This window comes from Eriocheir sinensis, chromosome 7 (genome assembly GCF_024679095.1).
Source record: "Eriocheir sinensis breed Jianghai 21 chromosome 7, ASM2467909v1, whole genome shotgun sequence".
Classification (NCBI taxonomy): Eukaryota; Metazoa; Arthropoda; class Malacostraca; order Decapoda; family Varunidae; genus Eriocheir; species Eriocheir sinensis.
In genome coordinates, this window is record NC_066515.1 from 11184944 (window position 1) to 11206156 (window position 21213).

General features: G+C 44.8%; 1 protein-coding gene across 1 annotated transcript in view; it reads right to left on the reverse strand.

Annotated features, from left to right (window-relative positions):
• LOC126992569 (hemicentin-1-like) overlaps positions 1-21213 on the reverse strand; it is a 203252-nt gene that overhangs the window by 31887 nt on the left and 150152 nt on the right. Inside the window, exon 11 of the mRNA XM_050851383.1 lies at positions 8634-8746. Coding sequence (XP_050707340.1) covers positions 8634-8746 — 113 coding nt within the window. The remainder of the gene's footprint in view (positions 1-8633; positions 8747-21213) is intronic.

Sequence of the window (21213 nt, forward strand, 5' to 3'; positions counted from 1 at the left end):
GTCTGGCAGCAACTAAGTGAGGCCGGTGAGTCATGCGTGTGGCAACACGGGCCTCCAATGCTGCGCGCTGATTGGCTACGTTCCACTATTTCATGGAGTTCCACTTTATCCCGCTACACCGGCAGCATTCGGGATCACATCTTCTAGCCGTTGTTGGGGAAATCCGTGCACCACGACTGTTGGACGGTGAGTCGACAAGGAGCACGAAAAATAAGCGTTGGGCTTATTTTTCGGGCAACTATCTGCGTGGTCGGCGATCTTGTCAAAGATCGGGCAGCAGTGTTTCAGGCACCGTACAGGACTTGCAGTGATCCTCCAGGTCACGTGTAGTAGTCTTGCACCTATTGCGATATGTTGGACAGTGATCGGGCATGAAAATAAGAATTTTGACCGTTATAACAGCTGCCCGACAACTGCACAGCAGCCGTGGGATAGCTTCCAGTCGAATCCTTCACCTCAGCGATTGCCGAGTGACAACTAAACGACTATGACTCACCGCGCCAGTATTTTGGAATATTTTCATCAAGGTGGCTGCCTGCCACCCTATGCTCCTGACGCCCCTGTGTGCAACGTTACTGGTGTGTGTGTGTGTGTGTGTGTGTGTGTGTGTGTCCATCACATGTATAACCTCCAACTCTTGTCTTAATTAAATCAATACCGGAATGTCCTCCAGACACTCAGAAAGACATTCCGTTATTAATTACCTTATTCCTCTCTGTGTCTTTTCTCCTACTTCTATGTCTTTATGAAATGAATTAAATTGAACTGCATTTAATTGTGTATGTGATGGGTAGGGATGGTCAGGTATGGGATACTCCCTTTTGCTGCACCTAGGGATTAGCGATTGAGGTAAAGGCGGGTACATACCAGTGTGAATGTGTGTGTGTGTGTGTGTGTGTGTGTGTGTGTGTGTGTGTGTGTGTGTGTGTGAGCGGGGGGGGGGGCAGAGCGATGCCGCAGAGGTGTGGTTTTATACCTGCTTTTTTTTTTTTTACAACAAATAATAATAAACAATAATAAAAAAGCCCGCTAATCGCTGCTCCTAAAAAAAGAATCAGAAGAGGTGGCCAAAAGCAAGGTCAGATTCGGAAGGAGAGGTGTCCTGATACCCTCCTCTTGAAAGAGTTCAAGTCGTAGGCAGGAGGAAATACAGATGAAGGAAGATTGTTCCAGAGTTTACCAGCGTGAGGGAAGAAAGAGTGAAGATGCTGGTTAACTCTTGCATAAGGGGTTTGGACAGTATAGGGATGAGCATGAGTAGAAAGTCGTGTGTAGCGGGGCCGCGGGAGGGGGGGGAGGCATGCAGTTAGCAAATTCAGAAGAGCAGTCAGCGTGGAAATATCGATAGAAGATAGAAAGAGAGGCAACATCGCGGCGGAATTTAAGAGGTAGAAGACTATCAGTAGGAGAAGGAGAGCTGATGAGAGGAAGAGCCTAAGCCTCCACTTTGTCCAGAAGAGCTGTGTGGGTGGAGCCCCCCCACACGTGAGATGCATACTCCATACAAGGGCGGACAAGGCCCCTGTATATGGATAGCAACTGCGCGGGGGAGAAAAACTATCGGAGACGATACAGAACGCCCAACCTCGAGGAAGCTGATTTAGCGAGAGAGGAGATATAAAGTTTCCAGTTGAGATTTTGAGTTAAGGATAGACCGAGGATGTTTAGTGTTGAAGAAGGTGACAGCTGAGTGTTGTCGAAGAATAGGGGATAGGTGTTTGGAAGATTGTGTCGAGTTGATAGATGGAGAAATTGAGTTTTTGAGGCATTGAAGGACACAAGGTTTCTTCTGCCCCAATCGGAAATGATAGCAAGGTCTGAGGTTAAGCGTTCTGCAGCCTCCAGTCTGGAGTCGTGTACTTCCTGTTGTGATGGTCTTCTATTGAAAGAAGTTGAATAATGCAGAGTGGAGTCGTCGGCGTACGAGTGGACAGGACAGTTTGTTATGGAAAGAAGATCATTGAGGAATAACAGGAAGAGAGTGGGTGATAGGACAGAGCCCTGTGGAACGCCACTGTTGATAGGTTTAGGGGAAGAGCAGTGACCGTCAACCACCGCAGAGATAGAACGGCCGGAAAGGAAACTGGAGATAAAGGAACAGAGAGAGGGATAGAATCCGAAAGAGGGCAGTTTAGAAAGCAAAGACTGGTGCCAGACTCTATCGAAGGCTTTCGATATGTCTAGCGCAACAGAGAAAGTTTCACTGAAACTGCTAAGAAAGGATGACCAAGAGTCAGTTAAGAGAGCAAGAAGATCGCCAGTAGAACGCCCCTTGCGGAATACATACTGGCGATCAGATAGAAGATTATAAATGGAAAGGTGCTTTTGAATCTTCCGGTTAAGGATTGATTCAAAAGCTTTAGATAGACATGAAAGTAAAGCTATTGGGCGGTAGTTTGAGGGATTGGAGCGGTCACCCTTCTTAGGCACAGGCTGTACAAAGGCATACTTCCAGCAGGAAGGAAAGATAGATGTTGATAGGCAGAGACGAAAGAGTTTGACCAGGCAGGGTGTCAGCACAGAAGCACAGTTTTTAAGGACAATAGGAGGCACTCCATCAGGTCGATAAGCCTTCTGAGAGTTGAGGCCAGAGAGGGCATAGAAAACATCATTAGGTAGAATCTTAATAACAGGCATAAAGGAGTCAGAGGGGGGATGAGTAGGAGGAATATGCCCAGAATCGTCCAAGGTGGAGTTCTTACAGAAAGTTTGAGCGAAGAGTTCAGCCTTAGAGACAGATGAGACGGCAGTGCTGCCGTCAGGGTTAAGGAGGGGAGGGAAAGAGGAAGAAGTGAAATTGGAGGAGATATTTTTGGCTAGAAGCCAGAAGTCACGGGAATAATTAGAACAAGCAAGGTGTTGACATTTTCTATTTATAAAAGAAGTTTTGGTAAGTCGGAGAATAGATTTGGCACGATTCCGGGCTGAAATGTATAGATCAAAGTTAGTGGGAGTTCGAAGGCTCTGGAACCTTTTGTGAGCTGCCTCTCTATCTTTAATAGCACGAGAACAAGCATGATTAAACCAAGGCTTTTTAGCATGAGGAGTAGAGAAAGTACGTGGAATGTATGCCTCCATTCCAGAGACAATCACCTCTGTGATGCGCAGAGCACACACAGAGGGGTCTCTCTTCTGGAAGCAGTAATCATTCCACGGGAAATCGGAAAAGTACATCCTCAGGTCGTCCCACCGAGCTGAAGCCAAATGCCAGAAGCAACGCCCCCTCGGTGGGTCCAGGGGATGCACAGGAGCGATAGGACAGGATACAGAAATAAGGTTATGATCGGAGGAGCCCAACGGAGAGAACAGTTTGACAGAGTAAGCAGAAGGATTAGAGGTAAGGAAGAGGTCTAGAATGTTGGGCCTGTCTCCAAGACCGTCGGGAATACGAGTAGGGTGCTGAACCAACTGCTCTAATTCGTTGAGGAGAGTAAAGTTGAAGGCTTGTTCACCAGGCTGGTCAGTGAAAAGGGGGAAAAGTCAGGAGGCGTTGTGCATTCATCCGGTGATCGAGCAGCATCGGTTTACCAATCGGGCAGTGTTCATTATTGTCGTTTTCTTGCCCGGCACTAGTCGGGCAGGAATCATCGCCTGAAAAAAAAACGTTAAATCCAAATCTCCAAGATTGATCGTCGTCGATCGTTCAGAAACCGGACAGCTGTGTGGCAGGCATCTTCATGGTTGTGCAGCTTCCATCCAGCATTCGCGAAATACTCGTGCAAGCGTAGTGTCAAATTTTACAACACCCCTGGGGCGGGCTTAAGTGCACCGAATTCCGACGATACCAGAAAGAACCAGGATCGTGGCGCTGATCAAAATCTAATTATAACAAGTCTGGTCACTTTTCGCGAAAATTTCGTCTGGCTCGCGCATGACGTCACGCTGCCTACAGAGGCGGGCCGGGGGCCGTTGGCTGGAACCGAGTTAATCTGCAACGAGACGGGGTCAGGTGTACAATGTTGACGTGTACCAGGATGCCTAATAAATGTGGTGTAGGTGACTGCACATCAAACGTGGATTTTTTTTTTTTCACAGTTAAATAAGAATGGTATACTTGGAGTTAATAAAGAAATGATAGGATGACTGAAAAGGTAGTATACTCGTACAGTGGAAAAAAAAAAAAAAAAAAAAAACGGAGTAATTGATGGGTGAGTTATATATATATATATATATATATATATATATATATATATATATATATATATATATATATATATATATATATATATATAAAACTCACCCATCAATTACTCCGTTTTCTGTCCACGGACCATGTAGGTAGAATTTGTGGATTGAGGTAAAGGCAGGTACATACCAGTGTGAATGTGTGTGTGTGTGTGTGTGTGTGTGTCCGCCGAACTGTAATTTTTAGGGCCGTAAAGTTGTGGACAGGTGTCAGGTGATGTCAGGTCAGGCTGCCCCTTAATGGGCTCGGCCAGGCTGCCAGGTGTTATCAGGTCAGGTATTTATGAAGTAGATCTACCGCAACAATAAATGTACAGTACTCAAAAACACCACCATCATAATGAATGAGACGGAGTTTTGAGTTAACGACTAAGGTAGTGGCCGTGAGTTCTCACCCGGGTATCCCTCATCTTGCGGCCCTAAAAATGACAGTTGGGCGGCTTCACCTCAATGAATGGCATTTGCGAGCCGTGTCGACTCCACCAATAGGCGCACCTGATAATCACCAAATGGGGGGGGGGGGGGGGGTACAAACTTGTCGGAAGTTTTTTTTGGCAGCCATAGCCGGTAACGGGTTAAAGAGTAGCCTATCCAGATATTTTGTTTTTATTTATTAGTGATCCACGAGACATCCTAGAGTTAAATCAAAGTATGTGCTTATCTTTGTATTCATTCATACACACACTGGTAATATTTCTGTGGTGTCTGAATCACTTGTTTGAGTGAAATTCTATTGTGAAAAACAGTCACATATTCGTGTCACAAGTAAAAATGAAACTAGTAATGAAAGTTTTGGCACCATGAAATATACACAAACAGATAAATATGAAAGCTCACTTAGTCACAATAAGTGACATCACTTGCTTTGCGCAGTCAAAATATGCTATTTGTGGTATCTGACACCCGCAAAATGGCGTATAGGCTGGCTCGGGCCTGCGGGCTACAGCTTCAACGTTGCTAGATTGTCGTACTCAGCCGATTATATTTCCCGACTTCCTACCCGCAAACTGTCTTCTGGGCTCCAATAACGAAACTAATTTATAGTTATTTTTAAAAGAGTTAGATCCTGATGCTTCTTGGCAATAGTTAGGCGTCAAAACCCGGTAAATACTGTGTTCTGAGTACGATGACCTGGCAACGGTAGCTATACGTATTTTCATATTATTGTTCTGTTGTTTATTCAATGTTCTGTTCAAGAAAAAGAATACTCATACTTTTAGTTAGTTTTTGGTTATAAGGATTCTTACGAAATACAATTATAACATTACCTTCTACTAGTTAGGAAACGTACTGAATCCTGGATCGGCTACAGTGATGTTAGGTGCGCCAATCCTACCTCCATGCCTCGGACCCACCGGGGCATTATGACGTCACCTCTTTGCCACGCCTCTCTTGCGTGTGAACATGCTTGATATGATTATACTTTGGCGCTGACGTCCCAAGTTCGCGTAAGTGTGAAGCCGGCTTTAGTCTTACAGAGGCCTTCGAGGGACTGTCGCTCCCCTGCTCTCACCTCAGGGCCTTTCACAGACATCGATGATGTCACAATATATATATATATATATATATATATATATATATATATATATATATATATATATATATATATATATATATATATATATGCACACACACACACACACACACACACACACACACACACACACACACACACACACACCTGCATTCATTCATACATACATACATACATACATACATACAGTCATACATACATATATACATTCATACTTGTGATCCAGACCACACGGAAGTCAGACATGGGTCACGGCGCTCCGTAGAGCAGCCCTCGGGTCAGCCAGTTGGCCCTCACCCCCATCTCCCCCTTCCCATTTAAGCAGAAACCCAAAATCGTATGGAACTTCTTTGTGGCATTAAGTTAGATTATGGTGACAGGAAGAGACAGTGCACTGTGTTTGTGGTGGCATGAGGCCATTGAGGAGTAGCAATGGCCGAGTGTGTCGCCGACGCTGCCTTCCATCCCGTTCCTGGCGACACCCCCAGGTACACCAGCCCGCCCATCCTACTGCTGGGAGAAGACTGACTGTTCAGCTGCAGAGTAGTGCTGAGGCCTCGTCACTCAGGTGGTGCAAAATGCACACTGTTCACCATCAAGACTGTGCAGATGTTTCCCCAGCAAATACTGTCAGCCAAGCTGTAGCGACTGTCTTGTCTTCTCGGACTCAACCTGCAGCACCGCTATCTGCTGCCACCTGACCCAGCGTTTTGACCGGGGCATGTCCTGAGACTAACACCAACCCGCCACCGGGGAAAGGATGCCCTTCCCGCCCGCTCGCGCACCACCATACTGCACTCCGCCACCTTACCTCCCCCTCACTACCGTATTCAATATGTCCTTGCGACAAGGCATCGTCCCTTCGGATTGGAAAAACGCTAACGTGACACCGATTTTTAAGAAAGGAGACAAAAAAATACCAGGTAACTACCGACCCATTAGTCTAACTTCAATTGTAGGTAAGGTACTCGAGAGCATAATTAGAGACAAAATTGTGAGTTACCTCGAAAGCCACTCATTAATTGGGGATTCACAACATGGCTTCCGTAACAAAAGATCCTGCCTGTCAAACCTACTAACCTTTTATAACGATCTCTTCTCAATTTATGATGTAACCAAATCAGTGGACGTAGTCTATTTTGATTTCCAGAAAGCGTTTGATAAAGTCCCACATAATAAATTACTTTATAAATTAAAGCAAATAGGCATTGACGGTCAAGTAAACCAATGGATCGCGAATTGGTTGAGCAACAGACAACAAAGAGTTGTGATTGACGGATTTAACACAGAGTGGGCGCCGGTCACTAGTGGCGTCCCTCAGGGCTCGGTTCTTGGCCCAGTGCTCTTCATTATTTGCATCAACGACGTGGATGTTGGACTCAATAATGGCATTAGTAAATTTGCTGATGACACAAAGAATGGTAACTCGGTTCTGACTGACGAAGACAGGCAAAGCCTCCAAGAGGATTTGCACAAAATTTCAGCTTGGTCGGATAAATGGGAGATGCCCTTTAGTGCCAGGTCCTTCAAGTTGGAACAAAAAATAAGAAGTTTGATTACGAAATACGCGGCGTTAAACTCACAAGCGTTCAATGCGTTAAGGACCTGGGAATCAAAATCACGTCAAACCTCAAATTCTCACATCAATGCATCGATGCAGCAAATAAAGCGAACAGAATGTCGGGCTTCATTAAAAGAAACTTTTTATTCAAGAATAAAGATGTAATAATTCCGCTCTACAATAGTTTAGTCAGATCTCACTTGGAATATGCGGTACAGTTTTGGTCTCCCCACCATGCAAAGGACATTGCTAAACTAGAAGGTGTTCAGCGTCGAGCAACAAAAATGATCCCTTCCTTGCGCAACAAATCCTACGAAGAAAGGCTTTCCACCCTTAACATGTTCTCTCTTGAGAAACGTCGCCTCCGAGGAAAACTGATCGAATGTTTTAAAGTACTTAATGGTTTCATGAATGTAGACAGAACAAAATTGTTTATGATCGATGACACTTTGCGAACGAGGAACAATGGCACAAAACTCAAATGTAGACAAGTAAATTCAGACTGCACCAAATTTTTCTTCACCAACGTTGTAGTGCGAGAATGGAATAAGCTCCCACCATCAGTGGTCCAGTGTAACACGAATGACTCCTTTAAAAACAAGCTCGACCGTCACTTCCTTGAATTTCCACAGATAATGTAGACCACCTACTCCCCATACTCCATTCATATTGTATGTTTCAATTATATTTCGACAATGCATTCATAATATCTACATTTCCAGTTTAACGGCTGGAATTACTGAATAAACCAATTATTATTATTATTATTATTATTATTATTATTATTATTATTATTATTATTATTATTATTATTAATATTATTATTATTATTACTATTATTATTATTATTATTATAATTGAGTACACACAGCCAGAACTCAAACCACAGGAGTAGTGCACGCCACCATCCCGCTGTACGGAGGTATAGAAAGTGAGATGCTCACCTTGAATTTCACCAAACCTCAGCTCGACAGGGAGTGACTGCGTCTTTAATCAAGCCCGGCACAGGTTTTCGTGACATATATGCCAAAGAAAGACAGTTTGAGTACACCCCAGCGGGGAGGCGGCGTGCGCCGTTCCTGTCCTGGCTGGGTGTACTCAAACTGTCTTTTTTTGGTCATTATTATTATCAATTTAATTATTATCATTACATAAATGCATACAAGAACGGAAACACACACACACACACACACACACACACACACACACACACACACACACACACACATACACGCAAACACATACAAACGCAAACACACTCACAAACACATACACTCACACTAACACACACAACCACAAACACAAGTACACACACACACACACACACACACACATACATACACACATACATACCTTGGCAATGAAGACCTGCTGCAGGCCACCATCAAACTCAGGCGTGCATTCCACTGCCAATGAGTTATAGGTCTTGTTCACCACAAGGCATCGCGAAGGCTGCTCCGGGCGACCTGTAGGGGACGGGAGGTTAGTGCAGGTTGGGGAACAGGAGGGGGGTGTTTAAATGGACAAGTAAGAGAGGGTGAGAAGAAGTTTGGCGTCTTGGGGGGAGCGGGAGGTCTGTGAGAGGGTGAAAAGGTGAGAGGAAGGGCGCTGAAAAGTAATGGTGACCTGCAGGGGGCGGTAAAGCAGTAAGGGGGTGAGAGAACATAAGACCATAAGAACATAAGAGTCTGCAAGAGGCCGGTAGGCCTGTACGAGGCAGCTCCTCTGAACCTAAGCTCCCGTGTAGCTCCCGTGTATCTAACCCCACCTAATATCGCTGTCCATGAATTTATCTAATCTATTTTTGAATGTGACAATTGTATTGGCACTCACCACATGACTGTTAAGCCTATTCCACTCATCCACCACCCTGTTTGTTAACCAATTTTTGCCTATGTCCCTGTTGAATCTGAATTTATCCAGTTTAAACCCATTACTTAGTGTCCTACCCGGTTCTCTTACCAACAAAATCTTATGAATGTCTCCTTTATTAAAGTCCTTCATCCATTTATAAACCTCGATCATGCCTCCACGCACCCTTCGCCTTTCTAGAGAATGCAAATTTAACTGTTTGAGTCTTTCCTCGTATGGCAAGTTTCTCAACCCCTGAATCATCTTAGTCATCCTCCTCTGCACTGATTATAACATTTTGATTACCAGTCTATAGAAAGGTGACCAGAACTGAACCACATAGTCAAGATGCTAAATATAGTTTGAGGAAGACTTCGGCGCTTCTGATGCTTACTCTCCTTGAAATAAATCCCAGTACCCTATTAGCTCGATTTCTAGCTTGAATACATTGTGCCCTTGGACGGAGATCAGAGCTCACTAACGGCCGTATTATTAATCTTCCCCATTCCCTTTCCGTCCCCATCCCCATACGCGGGTCTGGGGTATGTGTAAGCCGCCCCATCCCCTCCCCGTCCCCGGCGGGCCAGACAAGACCAACCCGCAGGTCATAATAATGTTGGCAGCACTTTCAAACCAATAATTACAGAAAACGAGGTAAATAATGCATTTTTCACACACCATTGTATTCATATACATTATACATCATAAAACAAAACAATAGCGTTGTTGATCTACATGTAATTAACAGGTAACGCGGGTAAGTTAATTGATGAGACAGGTTGGTATCCATGACTGGTCACACACACCTGGCCAGCCATGGGGCAGCCACATAGGGGTTGCCAGGTCGTGTCATTGGTGGCATTTTTGTCTTAAATCAAGTTGGATACCAAGACATGCCCTTTTTTATGGTATATGTAAAGTATTGCCATAATAATGCCATATTTAGTCATCAATCTGCCGTCTTTTGCCATTTTTGGGGGCAATTATAAAGAAATCTTCAGGAATAACTGTATGTTTACAATCAAATGGAAACACAAGAGTCTTTACAAACTAAAATAAATATATTAACTTCAGCAAAGTTTGCGATACAATATCAGCCATAGAAATATTCTGATACTTTTCAATATATTTTCTTCTATAATAACAAATAGAACACTATTTATTCATGAAATATACGAAGGGGAACCTAAAGATGTCCTGCCTCGCACCCTGCGAAGTCAACACTTTTTCGACCCAATCCGCTCTCTCTCCAGGTAGTGTTAATCAACCCCAACCCCCCGGGGACGCTTAAAACTGCGGGTCACAGCCGAGGAAAAGGGATGGGATGGGAACGGGAATAGGGGAGATTAATACTACGGCCGTTAGACCCCTAAATCCCTCTCGCACCCAGACCTGCTTATGAGAGTGTCATTTAAGCAATAGTTATGAGAGGGGTTGTTCCTACCTACACTCAGAATACTGCACTTCCCTACATTGAACTCCATCTGCCATTTACCCGCCCAGTCATACAATCTGTTTAGTTCACCCTGGAGAATACTAGCGTCCTGGTCCGACTCAATTACTCTACAGATCTTGGTATCATATGCAAACTTACTGACATCACTACTAATTCCTGTATCTAAGTCATTGATATAAATGTGAGAGGGTGAGAGGCAGGTCATTGAGGTATATTGGCGGCCTGCGAGGGTGGGAAGGCAGTGCAGGCTGGGTGTGGGGGGACAGGTGAGAGGGTGAGAGGTAGGTCATTGAGGAGTGTTGGCGACGTGACGTAATGTAAGCGGAGGAGGGGGTGGGTAGGAGGCCATGGAAAGGTGGAAGGGGGTTGGGAGAGTGATGGAGGTGTTACAGAAGGAGAGGTACATGGGTAAGTAGGGTCAGAAAGGAGTTGTGGATGCGAAGTGAGAGTAGATGAAGGGGTCAAGGTGGAGGAGGAGGATAATGCCTGGAAACTTGGAAACTCAGGAAACCGAAAGGGGGATACAAATGTAAGTAAAGGAAGGGAGGAGAGTTGGAGGGGGAGAAAAGGGGGAAGAAGAGAGGGGATGATGGGGTTAAATAAAATTGGAAGGGATGATGGACAGATACAATGTAGGGGGCAACAATGAGGCAGTGGGTGGAGGGCGGGAGGAACGGAGGTGTCACGGAGAGGGAGGATTGGGGAAGGGATGGAGGTGTCAGAAAGGGAATGGACGGGTCAGTAGAACGGAAGAACGGGTTAGGGATGTGCTCGGAAGTGTTTATAAAATATGAGAGGAAATGGTGCACATGTTTAAGGGAAAAGTTGAGGGAGGGGATGGTGAAATCAACGTTAGGGAAGGAGAGACGTGATATATATAGTAAAGCAATGGGACGGGTGGGCAGGGAAAGGAACAAAGCTGTCAGGGATCGGGCTAGAGAGCGAAGGATTAGGGATTAGGGAAGGCCAAGGGGACAGGGGAAGGGACGTATGGGTACGGAAGGGGATGAAAACATTAAGGGAAGGGTGGAAGTGTGAGGGGGGATAAAAGCCAGGTCATGGGGGGCAAAGAGGATTAGGGTGGGGCCGAGAAGTTAAGGGGATAATATTATACAGTAACTGAAGGCTTAAGGCGCGTCCACGCCAGGAATCTTTGTATGACAACAATGTATCCCAGATGTTTCCCAAGTGTTTCTGTAAACCATTGGGATACATGTGAAGACCCTCGGGAAATAATGTTTCCTGTCCACACCTCAGGGTTGTTCTCAGGATGTCGGTGTGTGCGGAGACTGCTGCAATATAGCCTCTGTGTTTTCCTTATTATTGCACTCACTGGAGAGCAAGAAGAAGACAAGGAAACGCGTATGGGTGAGGTCGTTTATAGAAAGTTGAGCATTACAGAATGACTTACTTTTGTCGGAGCCGAGAGTTAATGGAGCAGGGTTTAATTAATTAATAATTTTCTTGGAAGGTCAACCACTGATTTTGAGGAACTATTACGAACGGTGGCTCCCAAAATACCACGCATCGATACCAGGCACAGAAAAGCCATTCCAGCTTCCATCAGCCTGCAGCCATAATCTGACAGGCGGAGATCCTTTTACGAGCCTCATTAACACCTTCGAAATGTCAAAGCTGAGTTTCCATACAAACTTTCCTGGTGTGGGCGGTCCTGAGAAACAGTTGGGAAGTATTTGAGATTAAAATTTTGTTTTCCATCCTGGATGGAAAACATTCATGAGAAACTTTTGCGCGCTCGCGCGCACGTATATGCGAGTGTGGGTATATATATATATATATATATATATATATATATATATATATATATATATATATATATATATATATATATATATATATATCTTTTTTTACGTCTTGGCCTATTGCGCCGGTAGGCTTCTTCCCGGTGGGTCTTCATGGTCGGTCCAAGGCTTCTTCCCGGTGGGGCCTGATGGTCGGCCCAGCCCGTTCTGGCGCAGGCGAGTGTTTATAGTGGCGCCATCTTGCATTGGCTCATGCTGCCCTCCCGGAGTTCATCTTTAATCCTAGAATCTAGAGTCCGGGTTGATAGGTGGTCTTCTGAACAGCATGTCGGGGATGTGGTGGTTTTAAGCCACTCGGCGGGGGCTGAAAAAATCACTTTTTGCACCGGTCGGGGATTGAAACTCGCGTCCTCCTGAAGGGGCTGAAAAAAAGCAGCTTTTGTTGGCACGGTCGGATTTGAACTGCGCGTCTCCTGAACGCAGGGGCGCGGGGCCGTCTCGCTATCCGTTCAGCCACCGCCTCCCCTAATATATATATATATATATATATATATATATATATATATATATATATATAGAGAGAGAGAGAGAGAGAGAGTCACACACACACACACACACACACACACACACACACACACACACACACACACCTATGATTAGCTAGATATTGAAGTATGTGAATGAATGATAATTATAATCCCAGTCCCTTTTCCCCGTGAGTGAGGTGTGGGATATGTCTTTATCCCCGCACCCCAGCGGTCAGGGTGTGCCCCACTCACTTCTCTCTCTCTCTCTCTCTCTCTCTCTCTCTCTCTCTCTCTCTCTCTCTCTCTCTCTCTCTCTCTCTCCTCTCTTATAAGATCTCTCTCTCTCTCTTCTCTCTCTCTCTCTCTCTCTCTCTCTCTCTCTCTCTCTCTCTCTCTCTCTCTCTCTCTCTCTCTCTCACACTCACACACACACTCACTCTCTCTCTCTCTCTCTCTCTCTCTCTCTCTCTCTCTCTCACTCTCTCACACACACACACACACACACACACACACACACACACACACACACACACACACACACACACACACACACACACACACACACACACACACACACACACACACACACACACACACACACACACAGATCGACGCTAAAGTGCACTTGCTCATGTCAGGAGGGTACCTGCTTGCGATTACGAGTCCAACACTTGATCAGTCTGTGGTGAATTGCACACATACATTCTCTCTCAATGTTTCTCAATTATTTCCTGAATGTATCCAAGTTGTTTCTCAACTGCTTCCCGAAAAAACTTGGGAAACGTCTGGGATACATTGTTGTTATACAAAGATTCCTGATGTGGACGCGCCTTTAGAGACGCAATGGCAGGGAAAGGCGCGGCGGCACAGGCGGATAAAGGGAATATAGTAAGATAAATGTTTATAGAAGAGAAAAGCCACGAAGGATATCTGAAACAGTAGTGAAAATATAAAGTAACGTAATTCTGAGAGGCAATGCCAAGGAGTGACATTGTGTTAGGGGGGTTAAAGGATATATGAAAAGGTTAAGAAAAAGAGGCAAACTACAATTACAGATTTATCAAATAGGAAGAAACAAACTAGCAGAAGGCTTAATAGGGCCAATTACAATGGACTGCACAACGCCATAGTGGGAGAAGAGAGTAAAGGGAGATAATTGTTAATAATAAAGAAATATAGCAAAGGTCATATTAAGCAACATTTGTGTGTAAAAAACAAGAACTATTACACAGCAATTTCCTCTTTTAAATCTCGCGGCAATTCGAATGTTGTTGGTAGTATTTATTTAAGTAACGCAACGTGCCAGTAATCAATGTAAAATAAGTGTCGCTTTCCTGGAGGCCATTACGCAAGCTGATGTAAACAACAGTTCATCAATATGACTCGTGCTAAACATTTCTTTAAGTTTCTACTTCTTTTTCTTTTCTTTTTATGGCAAAACAGTCACGAGTATGTCTTAAATTTTATTTCTGTTAACGTAACCTTGTATGTGTGTGTATGTGTGTGTGTGTGTGTGTGTGTGTGTGTGTGTGTGTGTGTGTGTGTGTGTGTGTGTGTGTGTGTGTGTGTGTGTGTGTGTAAGTGAAATGTATGTGTGTGTGTGTGTGTGTGTGTGTGTGTGTGTGTGTGTGTGTGTGTGTGTGTGTGTGTGTGTGTGTTACAAGCGTAAACACGTAACTACTTCAATTTGTTTAGTTCCATCCACTTTCTGCTTCGATAAGCCACGGCTGGGAATTTTTTGGCAAATATTTCACGGCAAAAACAAACACGAATTTTGTTTTCACTTTTTTGTCTTATGGTTTATACGGTGGAAGTGAGGACAAGCTGGTACGCTTTTTTCTTACGGTCTCAAACATAAATTAAAAGTAAATCTTGCATGAAGGTGGAAGTGACAACAGAGAAGAGAAAACGTTTGTAAAAGTGATTTTCGAGGTGTAAAGAGTTTGAAGGATATGGCATAGTCGTTTTTTTTCCTTTTTTTTTTTTTTCAAGAGACAAGGAAGGAAGGAAAACGAGGGGTTACCTGAAGCGGAAGAAGAAGAAAACAATGCACACACATTTCTTGTACTGTAGTGCCTGACCCGCCTGATGGGAGTCTCCCCAAAACTCACTCTGGGGGGGGGGGTACCTCTTTGCAAGACTGTTTATGAAGTGGCTTTCTCATCTCGCTGGTCGCGGGTTCGATCCCCGGCGCCGGTAAAACCCTTTACTGGTCTGCATTATATTATCGTGTGTTTCGCGACACGCTGTGGCTGTGTGGAGATATAGCGGAGAGAAATTCGGGCATTTTTTTTTTTACAGTAGAGGAAACAGTTCAAGGGCAAAAAAACGGAAACAAAAATGAAAAAAAAAAAGCCCGCAACTCACTGCTCCTACAAAAGAGTCAAGAGGAGTGGCCGAAAGATAGGTCAATTTCGGGTGGAGAGGTGTCTAGATACCCTCCTCTTGAAAAAATTCAAGTCGTAAGAAGGAGAAAATACAGATGAAATAAGATTGTTCCAGATTTTAGCAGCGTGAGTGATGAAAGAGTGAACATGCTGGTTAACTCGTGCTTAAGGGATTTGGACTGTAAAGGGATGAGATTTAGTAGAAATATGTGTGCGGCGAGGCCGCGGCAAGGGGGGAAGCATGCAATTAGCAAGTTCAGAAGAGCAGTCAGTGTGGAAATATCGATATTAGATATAAAAAGAGGCAACATGGCGGCGAAATTTAAGAGGTAAAAAGACTATCTGTAAGAGGAGGAGAGCTGATGAGACGAAGAGCCTTAGACTCCACTGTCCAAGAGGGCTGTGGGAGTGGAGCCCCCCCCACAAGTGAGATGCATACTCCATACGAGAGCGGACAAGGGCCCTGTATATGAATAGCAACTGTGCGGGGGAGAACTGGCGGAGACGATACAGAACGCCCAACCTCAAGGAAGCTGATGTAGTGAGAGAGGAGATATTAAGTTTCCAGTTAAGATTTGAAGTTAAGGATAGACCGAGGATGTTTATTGTTGAAGAAGGTGACAACTGCATGTGTGTTGTTGAAGAATAGGGGATAGGTGTTTGGAAGATTGTGTCGTGTTGATAGGTGGATATATTGGGTTGTTGAGGCATTGAAGGACACAAGGATCCTTTTACCCCAATCGGAAATGATAGCAAGGTCTGAGGTTAAGCGTTCTGCAGCCTCCAGTCTGGAGTCTTGTAATTCCTGTTGAGAGGGTCTTTTTTTATTATTACAGCTAAGGAGACAGCTCAAGGGCGCAAAGAAAAGAAAGAAAAAAAGGCCCGCTACTCACTGCTCCCGAACAGAGGTTAAAGGAGTGTCCAAAATCAGAGGTCAATTTCGGGAGGAGAGGTGTCCTGATACCCTCCTCTTGAAAGAGTTCAAGTCGTAGGCAGGGGGAAATACAGATGAAGTAAGATTGTTCCAGAGTTTACCGGCGTAAGGGATGAAAGAGTGAAGATGCTGGTTAACTCTTGCATAAGGGGTTTGGACAGTATAGGGATGAACATGAGTAAAAAGTCGTGTGCAGCGGGGCCGCTGGAGGAGGGGAGGCATGCAGTTAACAAGTTCAGAAGAGCAGTGAGCATGAAAATATCGATAGAAGAAAGAAAGAGAGGCAACATGGCGGCGGAATTTGAGAGGTAGAAGACTATCAGTATGAGGAGGAGAGCTGATGAGACGAAGAGCCTTTGATTCCACTCTGTCAAGGAGAGCTGTGTGGGTGGACCTCCCCAACACATGAGATGCATACTCCATACGAGGGCGGACAAGGCCCCTGTAAATGGACAGCAACTGTGCAGGGGAGAAGAACTGGCGGAGACGGTACAGAACGCCCAGCCTCGAGGAAGCTGATTTAGTAAGAGATGAGATATGAAGTTTCCAGTTGAGATTTTGAGTTAAGGATAGACCGAGGATGTTTAGTGTTGAGGAAAGTGATAGCTGAGTGTTGTCAAAGAATAGGGGATAGTTGTTTGGAAGATTGTGTCGAGTGGATAGGTGGAGAAACTGTGTTTTTGAGGCGTTGAAGGACACCAGGTTCCTTTTGCCCCAATCGGAAATAATAGTAAGGTCTGCGGCTAAGCGTTCTGTTGCCTCCAGCCTTGAATCGTGAAGTTCCTGTAGGGTGGGTCTTCTATTAAAAGAAGTTGAGTAATGCAGAGTGGGATCATCGGCGTGGGAATGGATAGGACAGTTCGTTTTGGAAAGAAGATAATCAATGAACAACAAAAAGAGAGTGGGAGATAGAACAGAACCCTGTGGGACACCACTGTTAATAGGTTTAGGGGAAGAACAGTGACCGTCTGCCACAGCAGAAATAGAACGGTCAGAAAGGAAACTGGATATAAAGGTACAGAGAGAAGGATAGAAACCGTAGGAGGGTAGTTTGGAAAGCAAAGATTTGTGCCAGACCCTATCAAAAGCTTTTGATATGTCCAGCGCAATAGCAAAGGTTTCACCGAAACGGCCAAGAGAGGATGCCCAAGAGTCAGTTAGGAAGGCAAGGAGATCACCAGTAGAACGCCCCTTGCATTAAAAGAAGTTGAATATTGCAGAGTGGAGTCATCAACCTATGAGTGGATAGGACAGTTTGTTATGAAAAGAAAATCATTGATGAATAACAGTGTCATGATTTCATTATTCAAGAAATAGCCAGTGGAAAAATACCGCGGGAGTGACCGCCATTTTGATTAAGAGAGCGGGAAGATGCATCACAGGACAGGCAGGAAAACTAAAAGGCGGGAAACAGCACCTATTTTAAATCATATTCGTTATTGCTGCCAAAGCTGAACTATGAGTGGGATGCATGACCCACTATTACCGTGCATGGTGTTAGGTTATTAATAAATAATAAACCATAGCCGAAGGGCGTTTAGCGTAAGTGTTACACAGAAAGAGAGATGTCAGTGTGGCGAGAGCTGCCATCTTCACCGCGCTGAGGATTCTGGTCGCCGGGCCGCTCGCAGCCATCTTCCTCTCAGACTCCATCGCGACAAGACGTCCTCACCAACCTCCGCGCCACGTGTGTTCTCGTGGTGGTCTTTCCAGCCTTGTAGTGTCCACAAGTCAGTGTGACTGTGTACTGCTGGCGAGGGAAGCCCTTGGAGGTAAGGTACGAGAGGCGGGCTGTTGCTGAAAGACGAGAAGAGGACAGAAGGACTCCATTGCCGAACGGACATCGCGGTAAACCAGGTGTGGCTTCTGCTTCGTCCATCTCCAGTTAAGTACTCTATTTGCATAGGATGTTTTAAGATAGATAGCTAGGTTGCTGTTTGCCTGGAATTAATTAATTATTTCTTAATTTCCAGCGAGTTTTCTTTGTTGCTTTAAATCAACTTAAGAGCAGGTTCATCTGGTCTTTGCTTGTCCTATGAGTAGTGTGACTGGTCATATATAAATAAAATAAGTGACTAGAAGGGGCTGTGAGTCTGATAACTCAATTTTCAGATACTTTATTTTATATTTTTTTTATAGCTGAGAATTTACGGGATTTTCGGAAGTCCAGACCTTTCAAGAACCCCACAAACAGGAAGAGAGTTAGTGATAAAACAGAGCCCTGCGGGACACAACTGATGATAGGTTTAGGGAAAGAACAGTGACCGTCTACCACAGCAGAGATACTGAAACTGGAGATAAAGGAACAGAGAGAGGGATATAATCCGAAAGAGGGCAGTTTAGAAAGCAAAGAGTTGTGCCAGACTCTATCGAAAGCTTTCGATATATCTAACGCAACTGAGAAAGTTTCACCGAAACGGCTAAGAGAGGATGACCATGAGTCGGTTAAGAGACTAAGAAGATCGCCAGTAGAACGCCCCTTACGGGACCCATACAGGCGATCAGAAGGTCAGAAGTGGAAATATGCTTTTGAATCTTCCGGTTAAGGATTGATTCAAAAGCTTTACATAGACAGGAAAGTAAAGCTATAGTGCGGTAGTTTGAGGGATTGGAAAAGTCACCCTTTTTAGGCACAGGCTGTATAAATGCGTACTTCCAGCAGGAAGGAAAGGTAGAAGTTGACAGGCAGGGACGAAATAGTTTGACCAGGCAAGGTGTCAGCACGGAGGCAAAGTTTTTAAGAACAATAGGAGGCACTCCATCAGGTCCATAAGCCTTCTGCTAGTTGAGGCCACAGAGGGAATATAAAACATCATTCTTAAGAATCTTAATAACAGGCATAAAGGAGTCAAAGGGGGGATGAGTAGGAGGAATATGCCCAGAATCGTCAAGAGTGGAGTTCTTACAGAAAGTTTGAGCGAAGAGTTCAGACTTAGAGATAGATGAGACGGCAGTGCTGTCGTCAGGGTTAAGGAGAGGAGAGAAAAAAGAAGAGAATTTAGAGAATATATTTTTGGCTTGGTTCCAGAAGTCTCTGGAAGAATTAAAGAAAGCAAGGTTTTGACATTTACGATGGATGAAAAAGCTTTTGGTAAGGTGAAGAATAGATTTTGCACGATTCCGGGCGGAAATGTAAAGATCATAGTTAGCGGGAGTTCGAACGCTCTGGTACCTCTTGTGAGCTGCCTCTCTATCTTTGACAGCACGAGAACAAGCGAGATCAAACCAATTTTTTTTAGCATGATTAATAGAGAAAGTACGTGGAATGTATGCCTACATTCCAGAGACAATCACCTCTGTGATGCGCTGGACACAAATAGAGGGGTCTCTCTCCTGGAAGCAGTAATTATTCCACGGGAAATCAGAAAAGTTCATCCTCAGGTCGTCCCACCGAGCTGAAGCAAAATGCCAGAAACATCGCCTCTTCGGTGGGTCCAGAGGATGTACAGGAGCGATAGGACAGAATACAGAAATAAGGTTGTGATCGGAGGAGCCCAACGGAGAGAACAGTGTGACAGAGTAACCAGAAGGGCAGAGTAAGCAAAAGGGTTAGAGGTAAGGAAGAGGTCTAGTATGTTGGGCGTGTTTCCAAGACGGTCGGGAATACGTGTAGGGTGCTGAACGAGCTGTTCTAGATCATTGAGGATAGCAAAGTTGTAGGCTAGTTCACCAGGCTGGTCAGTGAAAGAGGATGAAAGCCAAAGCTGGTGGTGAACATTGAAATCTCCCAAGATGGAGATTTCAGCGAAGGGAGAGTGGGTCAAGATGTGTTTCACTTTAGAGTTCAAATAGTCAAATAATTTTACATAGTTGGAAGAGTTAGGTGAGGGATAAGCAGCACAGATGTATTTAGTTATAGAATGACAATGCAGTCTTAGCCAGATGGTGGAACATTCAGAAGAGTCAAGGTCGTGGGCACGGGAGCAAGTGAGGTCGTTGCGCACGTAAGCGCAACTTCCAGCTTTGGATTGAAATTTATGATATACTAGGAGGGAACAGTGTAGAGATTGCTGTCAGTAGACCCCGAGTCCTGTGTTTCGGTGAGAAAGAGAAGGTGAGGTTTAGAGGATGAGAGGTGGTGCTCCACAGAATGGAAATCGGTACGAAGACCGTGAATGTTGCAGAAGTTGATAAGAAAGAGGTCTGAGGTGTTATCAAGACACCTCTCAAGTCGACAGCCAAAAGGGGAGTCCTCCCTGGGGGAATTTGTGCCCTCTCCCAGGTGGGGACTCCGAGGCTCTTTTTTGTTTAGCCATTTTGAATTTGTAAAATTTTGGGAAATGGTGTGTATGTTGTGTGAATGTAGTGTGGTGTGGAAAGAGAGAGGATCTGTCTTTAGAGAGCATGCTGACCTACTCTCTAGTGTTGATGAGACAACATGGAAACGGAGAGTGAGGACATGGGAAGGGTCTTTGGAGGGCTTCAGCACCCTCCTCGTTTCCCATTTATACCTCACCGGGAGAGGCTTACGCCCGTTTTGGTAGGTGTCTTCCTACCTACTCCCTATGGTGATACTGTGGTGGGTATCCTCTCCTGTGTTCTGTTGTGTCTCCCCTGAGTGGGTAACAGAAATATAGATAGCCCATGCTCTCCGAAGAGTTCACAGAAAATGGGAAATTTCAGTGACAAACACGCAGAAGAAATTAATTTAGTTGGGGAAGGTGAGTCTTGTAGTGCCTGACACGCCTGATGGGCAAGTCTCCCAAAAACTCACTCTGCGAGGGGGTACCTCTTGGCCTGACTTGTTAAGGAGTGGCTTTCCCATCTCGCTGGTCGCAATTTCGATCTCCGGCGCTGGTAAAACCCTTTCCTAGACTAGATTAATTTAGCGTGTGTTTTGTGACACGCTGTGGTTGTGTGGAGACATAGCGGAGTGGAATTTGGACATTACATGTGGCGATAATGTGGTGGGCATTCTCTCCTGTGTTCTGTTATATCTCCCCAGAGTGGGTACCAGAGATAGATGGCCCATGCTCGCCGAAGAGTTCATGGAAAACGGTAAGTTTCAGTGACAA